The 18,898-nt window shown below is 41.4% G+C and overlaps 1 protein-coding gene across 2 annotated transcripts in view; it reads right to left on the bottom strand.

Annotated features, from left to right (window-relative positions):
• The window catches only part of LOC122155263 (band 4.1-like protein 4B), a 69,518-nt gene extending 51,472 nt beyond the window's left edge, over positions 1–18,046 (bottom strand). For both annotated transcript variants that reach the window (XM_042809102.1, XM_042809103.1), the window contains exons 1-3: positions 18,009–18,046; positions 17,224–17,405; positions 3,531–3,656 (exon numbers count right to left, since the gene is read on the bottom strand). In XM_042809102.1, coding sequence (XP_042665036.1) covers positions 3,531–3,656; positions 17,224–17,358 — 261 coding nt within the window. In that variant the 5' untranslated portion in view covers positions 17,359–17,405; positions 18,009–18,046. The remainder of the gene's footprint in view (positions 1–3,530; positions 3,657–17,223; positions 17,406–18,008) is intronic.
• Between the last annotated feature and the right edge of the window lie 852 nt (positions 18,047–18,898).

Genomic DNA, 18,898 nt, shown 5'->3' with positions numbered 1-18,898 from the left:
GATAACATGTGAGTTCCTCACATTTCTCATCCGTGGTGTCTGCGCCAGTGCGCTCCTGGATTTGGTTTCAAGTATCCTCACACCCTCTGTACTTCGATTCTCCAACTTGCAGAAAGGCACATAAATATTTGCATCTTCACCACACAAACAAAGTCACTCTTGTTAGTCTCCTGCTGCTCTCTAGCTCTACACCACATGCAGGGCTCAGCAAATGGCACCGTAAACTCAGAAATGTTCAGTGTCTAAGTCAGGACTGTAGTCACAGGAGATGGTATATTGCCCCCTAGGAAAGCAATAAACAGCTCTTCAGCATGATTCAGAAATGAAGCAGTGCAGAGACCATCTTGCAGGATATATTTTCAAATATACCACATCATTTACCCTGTTTTTATATTTGAAATCATAAGTATTAGAATCATTCATTTCTAAGACTCTCTCAAGTTGGTGTCTAGTTGCCAAAAAGAAAGAAAATTATATAAAATATCCTGCCCTAGATTTCATTTTTCACTCACAAACATTTACTCAATTGCCAGCATTAATGACAAAGAGCTTCTTCTACCACACGCAGGAGATGCCTTTATAAGCTTGTCACATCCTGTTGTTAGTAGCATATGGTATTGAAAACATCCTCACTGCTTGGAAGAGAGAGCTGGTGCAAATATGTCAAGCAACAGTTTGTTAATTTTGGATCTGATCCCACAGTGCACCAATATTTTTTCACACTTTTACACCTAACTATATAATGATAACGTCCTGTGAAATTTCATGAAGGATGGTTTAGACCATAGACTTCTGGGGATGTTTAAAAAATAGATTAGAAGATACTCTATCCAGCTTATAAGAAAACATTTTACTTCAAATAGCATGTGCGTAAGACATGATCTGTTTTTTTCTCCTTCCTTTTACAAGGTCAAGGGGAGCAAATCCTCAGCTTCTAGTAACACCATATAATAAAGAAAGATCTATGGAGTACATGAGGAAAATCAGCCCGTGTTTCTTTACGGCAACTGAAACAGACTTTTCTTTACAAAACATAGTTGTACTTTTTGCTCAGGCTGCCTTGTAAATTGAAATATGTCAGTACAGAAGACAAAAGATGAGAAATTTGAGGGTATTTCTTTCAAAAGAATGAGGCTGGAAGGCTTCAAAGGATTTACTGAAGTCAAGACAGTGCCAGGCAGAGAACAGAAGGGTTAGTCCCCCAGATATACTGGGCAGCAGGAGATGTCAGATACGGTCAAAGAGGGGCACGATCACAGCCCTGAAGGAATACATGGAATTCAGTGGTTGTCTGACATGAAGATACTATTTCTTACCTGCCCCCTGCAAAGGATGCTCTAAATGTCTCTGGGCAGTGTAGTGCCATCCCAGCTCCCTTTTCCCTGAAGGTGACTGAATTGCCACCGGGAAATGGTTTACCTACTTGTATTCAGCCAGATTTTCATGCAGCAGGGAGTACAAGAGATTACCGGGCGTTTTTATGGCAAGTTGGTAAGGTGGTTTACTGGGATTCCAAGTAGCCCCCTCCATCCTCCCATTTTCTAGGTTACAGACACTGAATTTCCTACTGCCTTCTCCTCCTTTAGTCTACCCTTTTCCAGCACTTGTCTAGCCACAGCTTCTTACTGCAATGACTGACCACTGCCTCATCTCTATCTACCTCTTTTTGGAATGTGTTTGGGAAGGGTAATAATTCACATGTGCAGGAAGAATTCATCTCAGTATCACAGGCATTCGTGTGGCTAAGAAGGGAGCTGAAGGAGGATTTCCAAGTAGAGGTGACATCCTAGCTTGCTGGCTACCCCTCTTAAGCCATACTCCTTTAGCAATGAAACCTACAGGAATTTCAGACTGAACTGCATGCCATTATATTTCCACAGCATGTGATATCCTGCAGCAGCCTTCCTTCCATTCCTTCAACCTGAAATCATAAGGGGCCAAGCCTATGACATGTATTTAATCCAACCTGACTGCTAAGCCTTGTGTATGGGTACGAAGGAAAAAAGGAGATGCTCAGGTTGTTCTGAACCTTATTTGCCAGACAGCAACAGCTAAAGAACAGAGTTGTGGCATGATGAAAAAGCAACCCAGGATGTTCTCCCTCAGAAAACCTCAGGGTGAAAAATTAAATCAGGGCAGGTGAACTGAGAGATGCATATGTTTAGCACATTTTCTATCTTGCCTTAGTAATGCTGCACTCTGAATGCAGCAGCACACACTGCTTTCAGTCCTTAACCATCCAGTCAAACATGATCATTAAGTATATTCTGGGGAAAATACAAACTTGAGAAATACACCACGACATCCTGTAGAAAAGAGTCACAGAGGAAAAACAGAGGGCAAAATCAAGGGCAACCAGACAAGAAAAAGGCTGCATAAAGCACAGTTGATATAGCACAGATTTCAGAAACAGGTGAGAACTGCTTTAAGCGAAACAAAGAAAAGAAAAAAAAACAATCCTCCTTCCCCTGCATGCTGTCAGATTTATTGTTTCTGTTTGTGAAATCTAGGGCAGTCAGAATTAAAAAAAAAAAAAGAAAAAAAAAGATAATTTCTTAGGTCTATCTAGACCAGAGTTGTCTAGTTCTTAGATGAAAGATCTGCCAGGGAACAACAAACACACAAAGATGATTGTTAACAAAATCTTTCCAGGGCAAGCTGACCTGCTGTGTTATTGAAAAGACACGAAGTGATGGAAACACCAATATAATTTGTATTCAAAAAGAATAGTATGCACAAGGATAACACAGGAACTTGGATAAGTTATAAGAGTCATTCTGCCTCTACTTTTGTTCCTAAAGCATTCAATTTGGCTTTATTTTTGTCACAAATAGCTTTAGCTTTTGTCCACTAATTACACTTGCAAGGAATCATATATTTTAGGTTTCACTTAGATTTACTTCTCACTGGGAAACTATCTTGTTACAGTCCTGCCATCTAACAGTAACTTTCATTTGTATGGCATTGCTGCAAAACTCGTGGTGTCTTTGAAATGTGGTGTATCTGATGTCAACACTGAAGTGCAAATAGCAGCAGGAAACTTAGTACAAGGCATGCTAACAAGTAAGAAAACCATAGACTAGCTAACATTTCACATTAGAATTATTAGAATCCCCTAAAAAAAGACTACATTTGGTTGCATAATGTTATTTTACAACACCTTTAGCCATAGTTTCCATGAGTGTTGGGCAGCCTCAGAAAACTCCAGAGGTTAATGCTTCTCAGCTGCAAAGTAAGCAACAGCTGGCATGACAGAATCAAAACAGGGAGATTTCCTGAGACACTCTTGGCTGTATTATTTGTGTCAGTAAGGACAAATTTCCCATTTCCATCATATCGATCACAGTGACATAACTGAATAAACTGCAGAGCAGCTAGAGAAAGCCAGGTCAGTATGGACACGCTTGATAAAATAAGGTGCTTCCTCAGGAGTGACATGGTTTTGAAAAATTTCTGTAGGCTATACCTAAATTAGGAAATAATACCAAAATAAAGGAAGTAATTCCAAAATACATTCAAGCACAGATTACCTGAGTGCCTACTCTGAAAGCAGCTTCTACTTGAGCTTTAAGAATGTTGCACTTCATATGATCAGGGACAGAGGAAGGCGACACAGGGGGATGAAGAGTCTTTTCAGGTACCTTTTTCTCTTCAACCTATTTTTAATAGAAAAGACAAGCACAGTGACTTACATTAGAAAGATATAACAACAAGATGGTCACAGGTAAGACTTCCAGGTACAACAACTCAATTCACCAATGCAGGATAAAACTTACATGCTAATAACCAAATAAATATGTCTTACAATAAAATATTTCAAAACATTAAATGACTTGATACTATTACCACAACAAAAAAAGCCATCAGGAAAGCCTGATTAATAAAAGAAAAAACTATCTCACAGAGCTAAGAAAGATGGAAAAAGCCCAGCCAGACTCTGTAGTCACTGCCAAACCTGTGATCACACTGAGTAAGCACATTACCTCTAGATCATTACAGGCAAGCAGAAGTGGGAAAGTTGCACAGCATTCAACTGTAGTGAACTCTGGTTTCTTATACCACTCTAAGAATGTAAAGGAGCTCTGGAAATTTAACCAGAGGGATTTGAAGGGATCTCCACATAATTGCAAGCCAAGTGAAATCTCTTTTATCAGAGAGTGGAAAAATTGCTGCTGCTTCTGCTTACCTACTGTCAACACCTTACCTACTCAGTGTTCTGGATCACAAATCTAAAGCCTTGGGACAGCTAGCTTAGTGACCTGTTCAAACATGACCTAAAGGTTTTGTGCCTTGAACAAACAACATCCAGCAGAAATGCCAGCATAAATAAACTTCCCATGCAGAAAAGAGAAAATAAAAGGACAATGTAATACTGATGTATAAACAAACTGGGTATGGAAGAGACCAGGTTTGTAAACGCAAACACAACCAACCACAGTGCAATTTCTCATATTTTTAAGGAAGAACTGGCTGTTACGCCACTGCTAACTTTCCTGTTCTTTCTGGAAATGAGATCTCAACAACAGATGAACAATAGCCCACATTATGCTTTCATTTTCCTCTCATGTTTCTGCAAAGTGTGAGTGGCTGCATACACCCAGACAGAAGGAAGCAGAATGCTGTCGTTCAGACCTCACTGCGCTCCCTGTGACCTCCGGTCCAGCTGGAACCCCCCCATGGCTACCTACTGGCTGATGGTAATTAAAACCTCAGTGACCCTTCTCTCAGGTCCAAGATCAGTCACAGACAGAAAGGAACTTCAAGTTCCAGGGGCACTTTCTGCAAGTGCAGCAAATCACAATTATAGTTTTAGTTATAGTCGACTGAGAGGAGACCATTTCGTAAATGTTGTTGGAGGAAGAATCAGATCTGTGCAGAGTTCTATTGAGACTGCAAGATATTTATCATGCGTTCTCAAAGCTGGTCCAGCAGGCTCCTGCGCCCAAAATGTCAAAGCTGCCAGGTATGATCTCAAACAACTTACTGCTAAAGGACTGCCCATCCTGAGATTTTTCTTTATCTGTCAAATCTCAAATAATTCTTACAGGCTTATTTGCCAAGCCACATTTACTATTTTTAATGGAAGATATTTTTGGACATTTCACTCTCCTCACTTTCCTCTTAAGGGGAAAAGAAAATATTAAAAGTGAAAAGTGACAGCTTCGGGCTGGAACAACTTACAGAACTGTAGCTATCTATTTAGTTTTGACTGTAACTTTAGTTCTGGCAAGCATCTGAAAAAGAAATATTCATTTGCCATAAGTGTTTTTTTTTTTCCTAGGGTACTCATGAAGATTAAGAAATGGAGATAATCAAAAGAAAGAAAAAAAACATGGAGAAAGTACAACTTTTCCTTGAGCAACAGCCTTGTTAGCCTGAGTGCACTGCTACACAAAAAAGCTGCCACATTTGTCAACTTTTAATAGTATTGATTTCTAACAGCAAAAAGAATAACACACTAAGCAATGACATTTCTAAAGGCCGTGCAACACACCACCTTTGTTTTAACACTGGATTCTAATTAAATAACATTTCAGCGAAGCAAGATTAAGTAATTGCATTTCACTAGCTAAATCAAGACAACTGATGCTTATGAGGACATAAGCTTGCTTCTTTGCCTCTTCTGTCCATATAGGGATATTGTCCAGTCCTTACATTCTTTTCCTGCCCAGTTTCCCCACACTGACCAAAAGCCCTGCAACTGGGAATCTCCAACAGGTCTAAGCCACCTGCTGCATAGAATTATATCAGGATACATCCCCAGTGTGGTCCTTGACATGCCAGTCACAAACTATGATCCTCATTACGAGAAGGGTCCAAATGCTGCTGCCTTGGCTGAAAATCGGCACTGAGTTCTGCACCAGTCTTTCTTTGGGTCAGACTGTAAGCAAGCAAAACTCACTTTGCTTGCATCCATGAGCAGCAGCATCTCTGCAGACTGCTCATAGGTGATGCGCAGACACTGCTGCTGCTTGGGCTTGTCTTGCTCCCCAGGTGCTGAGCCAGCGGCCCAAGGCCACTGCCTCTGCTTGCTGCCAGAGGAAATGTCAACTGCACACAAACACCAATGGGGCCTGGGGCTGCTCAACCTGACCCAGAGTCCTCTAGTTACTGAACATACCTGAAAAGGCAAACACATCTCTGCCAGCCTGCCTTGGCAACAACAGACCCTGTGCCACAGTGCAGCACACCCTGAGTCAGCCCTGAACTCAGCCCTCACGCAGCTGATTATCTGAGCCTATTAGACATACATTTGCAGTGGCATCCAAGATCCAGATGAAATGTGAACTCCAATCACAGAACAAAGTAGCAACTCATTATTTTAGACTATTAGCACTTCAAAGCAGCTATGTAAGTTCCCATTGTTCTTTAATGTCATCAATCTTTACATATAACCCTGTTAATCTCCTAATTAATCTCCTAAATTGTCACCAAGAAGGAAAAAAATAATGACTACACAAAACCATACAGTAACTTCTGAAGTTCATTTTCTTAGTTCAAACACAAACCTGACAGCATTATGGAGTCTTTATATACTATTGCTGCAAGGAGAGCTGTAATATACTTTATTTCATCATGGAATAAAGAAATCTTATGCTTCTAGAACCCTTATTGCTTGCAATGATGAGTGAAGCATGCAGACTGCAGCTGGGTATTTAGATGCTGCACCAGGTTAGCAGTTATTAAAATTTTATTTTCACTTATAAACTAAAAGCATTCAGTGTGGAAGTTGTTAGAAGTCTAAATATGGCACAATGTTAATGAAACTGCCAATCTTATCTTTTCTTATTGTGTACTTCCAAAAAGTCTGAGATGCTAGTTTTAAGGGACTGTCTGAGAGTTAAGATTGAATTTAAAATAAATAATCTCCTTGCTTAAAATTGCAATCTAAATTCATCTTAAATGGTCTGTAAATGAGAAAAAAAAAAAAGTTGACGTTAACTTAAGGTACCTGATGGCACTCCAGTTTTCTATATCCACTTCTTCTGGTGCTATAAGATAGCAATGCGTTCATATCCCTTTGACCACTGATGCAGAACTTTATTTTTCCAGAGAAGGAGAATTGCTTTTAAATGGATTTTGATAGAAGTGGGGTGAATAAGCTCATATATACATGTATATACAAACAAACTAGATGTATTTTTCTCTTTGTAAATGAAGACTTGACTTAGATTTACTTTTCTCTTCTCAAATGTTTACTTTAAATTCAATTACATTCACTGACACTGGAACTGAAGGCAGATTTGTACAGTGTTAGATAATGATGACACAAGCTTTGGTTTGCAAAGCTAACTGAATATTAAGTACATGTACAGAATACAAAAATGAGTCACGGCAAAACCATTTCTATACTTAACATTTCCATTCCCTCTGTTCTGAAAGGTTCATTCTCTGTTCCATATCAAACTTCTTACTGATAGAAAGATTAATTATCTTTTGCCTCTGATAATTTATCAGTACTCCTTCAGCCAAACAGTAAGTTTAATGCACATCTTTGGCTGAAGACTTCTGAGGAATCAAATGAATGTTTTGGTTAAGGCATGTTCTCCACTGCTAGTAATCACAGCAGGTTGGAGGCAAGATTTTAATGACAACAGCATTGATATGTAGATTCTGAGTGCACATTAGCTATGTACAATCATAACCCTTGGTTTCCTGGGACTCACATATACCTGCTAACATGCACAGGTCTGGGATGGTAACGGTGGAGGCACGAGCTGGTGCTGGAGACCCCATGATTATAAACAAATGCAGACCTGGAGCTGAATGAAACTGGTATTCAGGGGCAATGAAGGCAACAAAAGCATAGTAGCTAGCATGTGTAAAGGCCACCAAGTATAGTAAATTTGAACGGGAGACGAAGATGCAGATCAATGAAGAAAGACCAAGGTGTAAAAGCATATTAGCAACAAAAGTGTGCTAGCAAAAAAGGCCTCAGACAGATTCTAGAATGAGGAAGATGCTATCATCACGAAAATCACATCCCTGCTGCTGACGTACTCACTGCAGCATCCCTTCTGCCTCCCCATCACAGTGAAGCCACCAACCTTAGGACCCAGGAGTACAAAGGATGGTGAGTGTAACACCAGCAAAAGGGGTAGAAACAATTTAAACTGTACCATTATTCTTTCTTCTTCTGTAATAATTATACCCAGACTAATAATGGCCAGACTCTACAGATTTCACAAATTGTAACTACACATCCTTGGTTTTATATCACATATACACATGTATACATGTGCACACACGCAGACCAGAGAGGACAGGAAAAAATGTACTGCAAAAAAGAAAATTAGAAATACATTCTCAGCTGCAGTATTTGGCCCTGAGACACCTGGAGATTAAGAAATCCACCAGCACAAAAGGGCATGAAACACATGTTGAAATTGACTTTTGTCATTTAGTAGGTGGACAGACACATCTACTGTACCAAACAGCCCTGGAAAAGAGATTGGACACATCCATTCATCATTCCCATGAGACAGAGTTTGCTGTAGCCAACAATCAAATTAATTAACTGCTGAATCTAATTTACCCAAATTCTCGTTAATTCTCCTCTGGGTTGATTATTAGATCTGACAAATTCCAGCCCCAAAGCACTCTGCTTGAAAAAATAATAATTAGCAATGGGCAGAGAGCAAATGAAAGTTGGGACTTCACAATAGATTTGGAAACCATGTTTGTTCTCAGAAATAGAGTGAGTGAAGCAGCTCCACAAGTACTCCACTGGTTTTGTTTAAGCATACTTTTAAGAGGACAAAAAAAACAGGGAATAAAAAGCACTTAATGGAATAGAAAGCAATGGTGTGGCGCAGGAGAAATGTTGCAGCTTCACTTTTTTCTCAGAAGCTAGACATACTGAGAACTCATTAAAACCTGTTTGCTGCTGGACTCAGTAGGTAGTCAACAACTGAAACCAGAGGAGGTTTAAGAAGGCCACACTCTCAGTGGAAAAAACTTGTCAGAGTTCAATGCCACTCAATCCTGTCTAACTTGCCCTGCTGCTTTTGTACTGTGTGGTGCTCAGCAGCATTTCAGCCTGGGGTTAGCGCAATATTTAAAGCAAGTCCTCCTTTCACTGCAGAAGCCATCTGCTGAGGCTGTTCCATGTTCTACTCAAAGCTCAAAAATGGGTGGTTTGTTTGTTTTAGCTTTGCAAGCTCTGGGTATACATTTCACGAGGATCTGTGGTTTAGTGCTAGTGGTGGCAATGGTGATGAGGAGACGGTTGGACTAGATGATCTTGTAGGTCATTTCCAACCTTGTGATTCTATGATTCTATGATTCTAAGTTAGAAAATTGTGCTTCAAGAAGGAACGACAAGTGAGGGGCCAAAAGAATTCAAAATTCACAACCCACTTCTTGTAATAAGAGGGCTTCCTTCCAGTGGGGCATATTTCAAGGGCACATACAACAATCAGATGGCTCAGAACAGTAACTTTCACAAACCTTGAGGGCCAAGCCTTCGCACTCACCTACATGGTAACTGTTTTTCATAGGATAGCTGCACAGCTCCTAAAATTGAATCTTCTCAGACTGTCAGTGGAGGGTTTTCATTAGACTGCCTGTGCCTGTTGCCTGGCCTTCTGCAGAGCTTCTGCCAGAAGCAGAAGCAATTAGCAGTTCCTAGGGCTCAGTGCAAGACATTTTCATCAGCTAAGCTTTGACTGATGGAAGTCTCATCGCAGCAGACACTGGCTGCATTTGCTGTGCAGCTGCATTTTTTGGGAGCATTGACTTGCTGTGGTACTGAGTTTTGTTCATTAGTACTTAAATAAATAATCCACCTGACTGCAGACAAGATTCTAGAGCTGTCAGGAAAAGCCAAAGAAAATCATTAGTTATAGAAGAGCTGAGTTCTCCCCTCGCAGATTTTCAGAAACAAAAAAAGAATGAGAGGATCAGAAGTCAGGCTTTTTTTCTGCAACATGCAGAAGTTGCAGGGATATTTTAGGAGATAAATTGTATGGTATGGTGGAATATAGGACTGAAGTGTTTTAATTCTCTTTTAATGAAAGAAAAAAGGTCATAAATCTACTCATTTTGAAATCACAAGGGTACACAAGGGCAGATCAGCTGCTTGGCTCTTTTGCACAACACAAGCCAAACTAGTTTAACCACTTCTGCACTATGGTCAGCATGGAGAGATTCCTCCAGCTGCTTTGCTTTAGCATTTTGAAGATGCCAAACTGAACTGTCAATAAGATCAGTAACGTAGGACTATCTTTTAAAGCATGCTTTGGGTGTTGCACATAGGTAAGTGTTGTGAGCTGGAGTTAAGACTGAGTATCAAGAAATACAACTGAACTACAGTGCTCCGGTCATGTGATGGTGGGTATTCACTGGATGAAATCACAAGATGAAGAATTTTACTTTGGCAAAATATGTTAATGCTTAATTAGCTCTGCTTATAAAACCTATACTTATTTTCAGTTAAGAATACTTCTAGAAGAACTTCACATCCAGGCTGTGTGGCAGGATTTTCCATTTCCCCCTTATTTGTCTCCTTTACAATTTGACTTTTTACCCCTCATCATAACAAGCAAATGACAGCTCCTTACAGCTAAGAATGAACAATTTTGGACAAAAGTCTAAGACATTCCACCTTGAGGTGTTAATTCAGCAACTTCAGAACAATGCCTTATGACATAGGTCATTGCCTCGTGACTCTTCAAACAGCACTTGATGAGGGAAAGCCTAGGCATCAGGGAAGACACAACCTAAAAAGTGCCCTTGGTATAGAGACCAGAATAGGATCATTACAGCTTCCATAACATATTGATTTCAATTACCTAGAATGTAGGAAAGATAGTCCAATATCTGATTTTAACTTCCTTAATGACTGTTGAATAACATTAACAATAAATGGCTACCTGTGAAACCAAGGCAAAATAATTTGAGCTCTCACTTGAACTGACAGAAAACATTCCAAAAACTTTTTTTTTTTTTTAAACATGTATATTATCAGTCGGGGGCCAGACCACCTCATTGGAATCCCGTGGCAATGTCTCACTGACTCCACTGGGCTCAGCTCAGGACTAATCCTAGAGGGCTTATTACAAACGAGAGGTGCAGACCTCTGTAGCTCTATCCAGAATAACCTCAAGGAATACCACAGAATGGGGTCAAGTGGATTTTGCCTCACATGGACACCAGGAGCCCCTGACCTGGCAGTCTCTGGTAGAAGCACTGAGACACAGATGTTTTGCCACCCCTGCATTGATCAAACACTCACTAATATCAATTGGTCAATTGCCAGGGGAGTTAACACAAACACTTCATGTAGAGAAACAACTTCTTGGTTGTTTTTGTTTTGTTTTATTTTAATTACTTGAAGTGTTGTTATTTTTTTACAGCTCAGGGCTGCCTCGATGCCTAACTTCACAACCAAATTAAAACTACATCATGACATCGTTACAGCAGCTTCTGAAATTTTAAAAGGTGAGGAAGGAAATTCCAAATCAAAAAACGAAAACCCCGTCCCACAAGATGGTGAGAGGTGATTAAAAGCAAGACAGTTACAGATTAACATTGACTGGAACTGAAGTTGAAAAGCAGCAGCTTCTGCATATGAAGTGACAAGGGGCTCTCTGTCATATATATGTAGAAATATGTATGTACACGCTATACCTTGTTCATGACGTGCAGGGCTGGCCATGGTCCAACTACCTTCACACTCTCCGTTTCTATTTTCTTCAGATGAGAGGTTTCATCATAAAGAAGGGGAAGTCCTGAGCTCAATTCTAAAGAGATGCCCAAGAGAGAGAAAGAAAGAAAACACAGTCTGAAGGAAGGCTACAGAAGAACAGCAGAGCAAGTCACTGAACTTTGTTTGAAGAGATGGAGGTCTTCCCTGTAAGACCACCTAAAACCTTTAATAAAAATCATAGAATCACAAAATTATAGGGGTTGGAAGGAACCTCTGGAGATCACCTTGTCCAATCCCCTAGTAAAGCAGTTTACCTACAGCAGGTTGCAGAGGAAAGTGACCAGGTGAGTCTTGAATATCTCCAGAGAAGAAGACTCTACAACATCTTTGGTGGCTTCCTTCAGTGCCTGTTGAGCCATTACGCCTGTTGGGTCAATTTTCCCTTTTCTCTTTAACAAACAATCCCTCCCCCCCACCTCCCCAGCTCCTTCTCTCCCAACCCTACGCTTTGGCAGGGCTTTTGCCAGCTTAAGGGCTTGGTTCTTCTTCCAGCCAACCCCCTATATTCAACAGAGTTGATACTGATGTCAACCCCATTGACACCAGAGAACTTATTTATGCGGCCAAGGAGCCTCTCTCAGAACATGTGATGTATACAGAGATCAGAGTATAGCTTTTGGCTCCTCTCAGATATCTTTATTTATATGTCAGTCTCTTTAAGACTGCTGTCAGGAATTTGCTGTGCTTTGTCAACAGAGATTTAGAGGAAAGACAAAAGACAAGATTTTGAGCACTGACAAAGAAAGACGAGGTAAAATACTTTTGTGACACTCTTGAAAGGACTCCACCAACATCCTCGGGATGGTGTGGCATATATGTGTTTGCAAGTATTCTGAGAAAAATGAGAGCTTCATTACACAATGATTTAATGAATCCTCACCTCTTCCTGTATTTCTTTTTGCTACAGATTCTAGGCAATAATAGTTAGGAACAATTCAGTAGTCTCTGGAGTCTGATTCAAAGCCCAGTGAAATAAATAAAAACTTTGCACTGCCTGCAGTTCCGTTTGGATCACTTTCTTAAGCTATCCTAAGAATATTAAATATTGCTCACTCAAGATCTAATTCTACAGCTGTTTAAATATACATTAAGGACTTTGCTGACTAGAGACAAACTGCTAATGCCAGTTTAGAGGAATATAAGCAAAAAGTTGTCTTGGTACTGGTGAAACATAGTCAGTGGTAACGGTGGCTTAGAAGGGGTTATGACATCAGCATTGACCTTCTATTGGTGGTCTCTCATCAAAAGCTGATGAAAGCAGAGTTCAGCATTTCTGATATTACGGTTGCTTCCACAGATATAAAACTGTAATCTGCCTGATCATACCACTGAAAGAGTTACCCCAGCCATCAGATAAGACTACATGATGATTCTTTTTTAAAGAAACGTGGACATTTTATTGCATGTCAAGAAGGAACATAGAGGGGAAAAGTGCATTACTTAAAGTATTCACTTTTGCAGTGACTTTTTAGATTTTTTTTTTTTTTTGCTTTTTTTTTTTTTAAACAGGGATAGCTTCAGAAGCCAAGCAAGCTATTTTAGCCTTTTGACTCAACCTTGCAAACAGATAAAAGATATATATATCAATAAAAGGCAAAAAAATTGGCATACACTTACTGAGTCAGCATTAAGTCTTGGCAAACCAGGCTTTCCTTTCAAGCAATGATCTGGCAGGACTGTATTTTTTACAAAGCAACATTCTAGCCTGAAATTTAGTTTGTATTACACCCTCCTTTTGTCATGGTTACACAAGGACTTTTTCATCAAGCAGGTCAGGAATAAAGGATGTCTTTTTTTTTTTTTTTAGGTGACAACCTGCAAGCTCAGCCTAGAGCCTGAGAGGCAAGCTGAGCCCCTTCTTCCAATTTGTCATTTTCTGCCATAAAAATTGCGTGGGCTAACATGATGAGCTTGTTGGCAGCTGTTTTCTGTGACAGCCCCAGCTGCTGCCATTCGGTTTGCTCACGTGCACATGATAATCCATGTACAATGTTGCCATCCCAGATAGGCTCAGTGAGCAGTGCTGGCATTGCAAGGCTGGCTGCTGCTGAGCACAGTGGTCTCTGGTACAGTGACTGAGAGAATAGCTGGGGCAAGATCTGCTGCATGAGAAGATAGAATCTGTGTGTTCAAGCTTTAAGGTGAAGGGCAGCACTGCAAATACCATAATTAGGCAGAATGCAGGAAAACATCTTCTGCTGAATTGCCTTTGCAAACACACGCCAGATTTATTTCACCGAATTTCACTTCTCCCAGTAATCAAAGTAGACAAATGACTTGGAATGTAAAAAATCAGGCAGATCTACCCTGTGTTTGTTTCCTGTAACAAAGTCCCAGGATATGTACTTGCTGTGAAACATGCAGCAGCATTTTAAAGGGAACCTTGTCTGGGCACACCAGCATTTGCACCTCTCCTTCCTGTGCCCTGTGAGTTGGCACTGAAATTTTGTAATTTATCCCATCATATCTATGAGGAGAAAATCCAGGCATCTTTTCCCCTCTCTCTATCACATGCTATCACATGCTAAGTGACGGGTGGGTCACTTCAAGTTCTACTTCGCATAAGATTAAAATCACCTCTAAGCTCAGAGACGGGTCTGTCCTGTAGGATCTGGAACAGCTAACAAAATGCTCAAGGTCCCCTGGAAAACCATCAGGTAGTCAAGCTGACACACACAGCCTCACCACTGTCAGCCTCAAAGGGAGGTTTTCATTTGGCTAGCATATTCTTCACGTGGATCTTCTGGCCCTCCAAGCATGCCCACTTGAGGTATTTTGGTCACAAGCACCCTCTTCCCAAGAGTGTTCTCAGGCTAGTGACCACATACTTCCTAGAAACACTTTCCCAGTCGGGAATCTTTCATACAGCCTTCAACCAGACACAAGCTTCCACGTCCCCACAGTCCTTATCCAGACCTCTGAAAGCATCTCGTCTCCCAGCTTGGGTGTTTCTGGTCCCACAGTGCCGTATGTGCAGTCCCAGAGAGGTGGCTGACAGCCAAGGTGATGGAAGTTCACCTCCAAATGGAGCTGCCACCCCAATGCACATAGGAATAGCTTTGATCCAGGGTTTTTAGGGTGGTGGTCCTATCTACACCATCATCACTCCAAAAGCAAAAGCAGCAGCCTGAGCATGCCTGTTCTCATGAAGGGCACCCTTTTGGGGGAAATGAGCTGTGTGATAGGCAGAGTGCATTGGTACAGGGCTGTGGGGAACCGTGATGTGGTCTGCCTTGAGGTGGCTGGCTGGCAGTCAGGACAGCCAGCTTACAAACTGGCACCACAGTCCCTCTGCAGGAGGCACTCATGTTCCTTTGTGTTTCCTCAGGGAGATCGAAATTCGGGCTGCTCTGGGAGTACAGCAGCTGCTGGGCAGAGCATGCTGAGCCTGGCCTCTGTGCCAGAGTAGCATCCCGGGTGCAGGAAGCATTAGTAAAATTATTACCTTTCCAGTAAAGCAGAGCTGTAGGAATTGGAGCGTGGCGCTGCTGCAGCACTGCTGGGGTGGAGGGTGATGGCCTCTGAGAAGTGTAGGGGCCTGAGCTGTGGGTGAGCCCTGTGGATGGGACATTCAGGATTACAGTGTCCTCAGGGCCCAGGCCCTCAGCAGCACTGGCTACATTTCCACTGGCACGGTTCACCTCTAATTTGGGAAATAAAAAATAGAGGCTGGCACAGAGCCATGGGAAGGCTTCTGGCTCTTGCAGCACCAAGCTGACATGCTGCATGCAGTCTTTGGCCCCACTTCATAAAGCAGGCAGCACCCCTTTCCCATTGGCAGCCCCACCGCAGCAGTGCCACAGCAGCATTTCCCCTTCTGCAAATCCTCTAATGTAGAGCATTCAATGCATAAACACAGAGGAGTATAACAGAGCTTCTGCAGATTGCTGCTAAGGGAGTATATTCTTTTAAAGTTCCAGCATGCAATTCATATTGCTGCTTGGAACTCGTTCTTCAAACACTTGCAATGCCTTGCTTTTGTTTCTCATGCTTAAAATTTTTATCTCCCTCTCTTTGGGAAAGAAAACTAAAGAAAAGGTTTCCAGGTTTCTGACACAACGTTTGAATAAAACTTCTGCACTGACAGGTGCCTATGCATAGCTGCTGAGAGAGGAAAGCCAGGAGCCAAGAGCACCCAGCACTGTCCACGGTGAGATCCTGGCTACAGGCTGAAAGTTTCCCTAAGAGATGCCTCTCAGAGTGATGCACAAAGCCAAAATATGGACAAAGGAAAAACTTAGCATGCTCCTGAAGTAAGGAAAATAGTAGGTCACACCTTGTTTTGTCCATCTTCTGAAATTCTTATACAGTTCCAGCATCTCACGCATTGCAGAGTGCCAAGACTATAAATTTGGAGTGCAAGAAACAGGATTGCTCAATGGCAGGGATGTTTTTCTTCAAGTTTTTGTGTAAACCTACAGACACCTGGCCAAGCTATGCACCTTTTACAAGCCTGTACACATACAGCAGCCGAGACGTATGTCTGAACTCCCCAAGGCTATATCAGAAACAAGTGAGTTTCTCTCCTCTTTGCTTTCTACATGCCCAGAATTTCTCCACAGAGCAAGTGAGCGTACTCCAGTGGTGGCAGCTGGGGCCGAGTGGGAATCATCCACACTACTGCCAGCCAAGGTGATGCCAACCACTGGGACCAAAGCCAGTACAGCAAAGCGAGCCCTTCCTACACACCGCAGAGAAAGGCATCACTTGTCTCAAGAAGGAAGAGCACCAGTGCTGCAGAAGACGGTAAACCCCTAGGCATGAAAAGAGTGCTTCTGATAGACATCTCTCAATGTCCTTTTTCCAATGTGGAACAGTTCTTTTTTACATAGCTTCTCAGGTATTTCTGAGCTTTTGTTTTTTCTCCCTGGAATTCGGGAAGCCTGCGAATGGGAATGCATCTTTGCCGCTCTTACTAAAAACTATGGCATTTGCAGAAGTTTTCTTAAAGAGCCAAGAGAGCCTCTTGCACTGGACTGGACTCAGCCTCAGTGCAATATTTTTTCAGCTACTCCTCCTCCACAGCTGTGGACCCCAGTACAAAAACAGAGAGCACAATGGTGTTTGTCCAGTGCTCCAACATTTCTGCAGCTTGTGCCCAGACATGAAAGCAAGAGCCAGATCCAAACAACGAGGGCTGAAGGCCAGCTGGGCATATCAGCAAACGAAAGGCAGATGAGGATAGGTTTCTCATATTATAGAAATAAATAGTAACAATGAAAAAATAGCCTGTGCCAAGTAGCTAGAGATTCAGTATCTCTGACTAATTGGATATTTGTTCAGCTGCAGAACACCAATCTAGCACCAAATCCCACAGTCTCATAGCAAAGCCAAGAAACTGTACATCTTGTCTCATTTGCACATAGTACTGAGCTAGAAAATAATAACAGGAAATATATTCTTCACAGAGGAAAAATGAAACGTGTGATGTTCTCCTTTCCTTTGCCTCCTTGCCAGAGACAAAGCTGAAACCAGCACAGCTACTGACACAACACTGACAGCAGTAGACTTACTATTTGGGTTTGGAACTCCAGAAACAATGTCTTTGCTGTCGGGAGCAAGGGCGCCGTAGTTGGCGTGGTGGTGGTGATGGCGGTGGTGGTGGTGGTGCCTCGCAGGCATTTTTGCAGCATATGGTGCTCCGCCATTCTCCTCAATGTTGAACTGGTGCAGATCACTGTTGTTCAAGGGATAGCTACAAAATAAATTCGGTTCTAGTTAGAGTGGGAAACAGAAGGATAAACGGTACTTTTGGAGAGAAGAGAGTGCAAATTTCCTCGAGGAAAAAATATGTTGTTTTTATTTGCAAATAAAATTTTTAATGACTTTCACACTTTTCTGTTAACAGAAGTGTCACAGGGTGAGGAAAAAGGACTCCTCTGCTTATTTGACATGACTTTAATGTCAGAATTCTTTTTGATTTTGCACGCTGCACAAGCTCTGCTAGAGTCTTACATCAAGTCAAATTCTAACCGAACTATGGAGTACGACTCTCAAAAACATCAAAATTTGTTCTGCAGGAATTTGTAGTTTCACCTCCAATAGGAAAAAAGTCAGGTAACAAACAATAATTCTTTTAATGTGAAACTGTCAGAAGAGAAAAGCAAAGAACAGTCCTCAAATGACTTTATAAAGTCTGTGACTGTTTAGGGCTACAGAATAATGGTGAAAAGGCTCCATGAAAAATACAGGACTTGGGAAGAAATGGAGAAAGATCCCATTGGAAAGAAAAGGTTTCACAGGTAACAGCACACAGGATAGCGCTTGGTCCAAAAGGGATTGCATCTCTGGTAAATACCTTTTGTTGTTGTTGTTGTGAAAGTTTACTCGGGAGACTAAGTTGTCAATCTGCAATGTATGGAGAAATGGAGGCACTGACATTTTAACTGATCATCTCTACCTCAGATGTGTCACGTGACACAACTACTTTTCTGCAGTAGTTTCAATGGATGCTGTTTCAGTTTATTGTCTGAAATGATGAGGAATGCCTAGAAATATGCCAGCAATCAAAAAAAAAAAAAAAAGGTTGACATAATTTTACACAGACACTGCAAATGACTTGGAAATAGTCCCCTCATAAAGTGTTTAAAACATTTATAATGTTTTAACTAATTCTGCAATACTGCATTAGGCAACAGTTGCAGTAAATCAATTCATTCCCCATCCCCCCCCTTCTACCCCCCCAAAAAAAAGCCCAGAAGCCCCTGTCCATTTGAAAAATACTAACAAAATTATCTCTCAACCCACATAAGCATTCAGTTTGCTTCTGTTGCCAACAGTAGCTAAAAACCTGACACCATGGAATAAAGACAAACAGAATAATTAAAGGAGCAAAGAATGAATTACACCTAGCTACTCGCTACATATGTTTTCTGCAGACTACTTACTGATTCAAAGCAAAATTAACAAGTCATCTGGACACACACACATCTGCATCATTTCCAAGGCTATGCCGAAGCTTGCAACTCAGTGCATCATTAGTAATGACTGCCTTCTTAGCAACAACTGACAGCATGAGGTTTCTGACTGGGTAGCAATTGAATAAGGCTTTCATGCGGGTTACTTTTTTGAAAGCAGGAGGGAAGGCTTTGTGTATTCACCTTGGCAAGTTCCCAGCATGTTGCAAGGACTGCCAATAAAGGCACTTCTGATGCTCTATTTGCCTTAAGGAAACAACACAAATAGGGG

This window comes from Centrocercus urophasianus, unplaced genomic scaffold (genome assembly GCF_019232065.1).
Source record: "Centrocercus urophasianus isolate 14NV4802_14NV808 unplaced genomic scaffold, USGS_Curo_1.0 seq_11, whole genome shotgun sequence".
Taxonomy (NCBI): Eukaryota; Metazoa; Chordata; class Aves; order Galliformes; family Phasianidae; genus Centrocercus; species Centrocercus urophasianus.
This window is presented reverse-complemented; position numbering and strand designations above follow the sequence as displayed.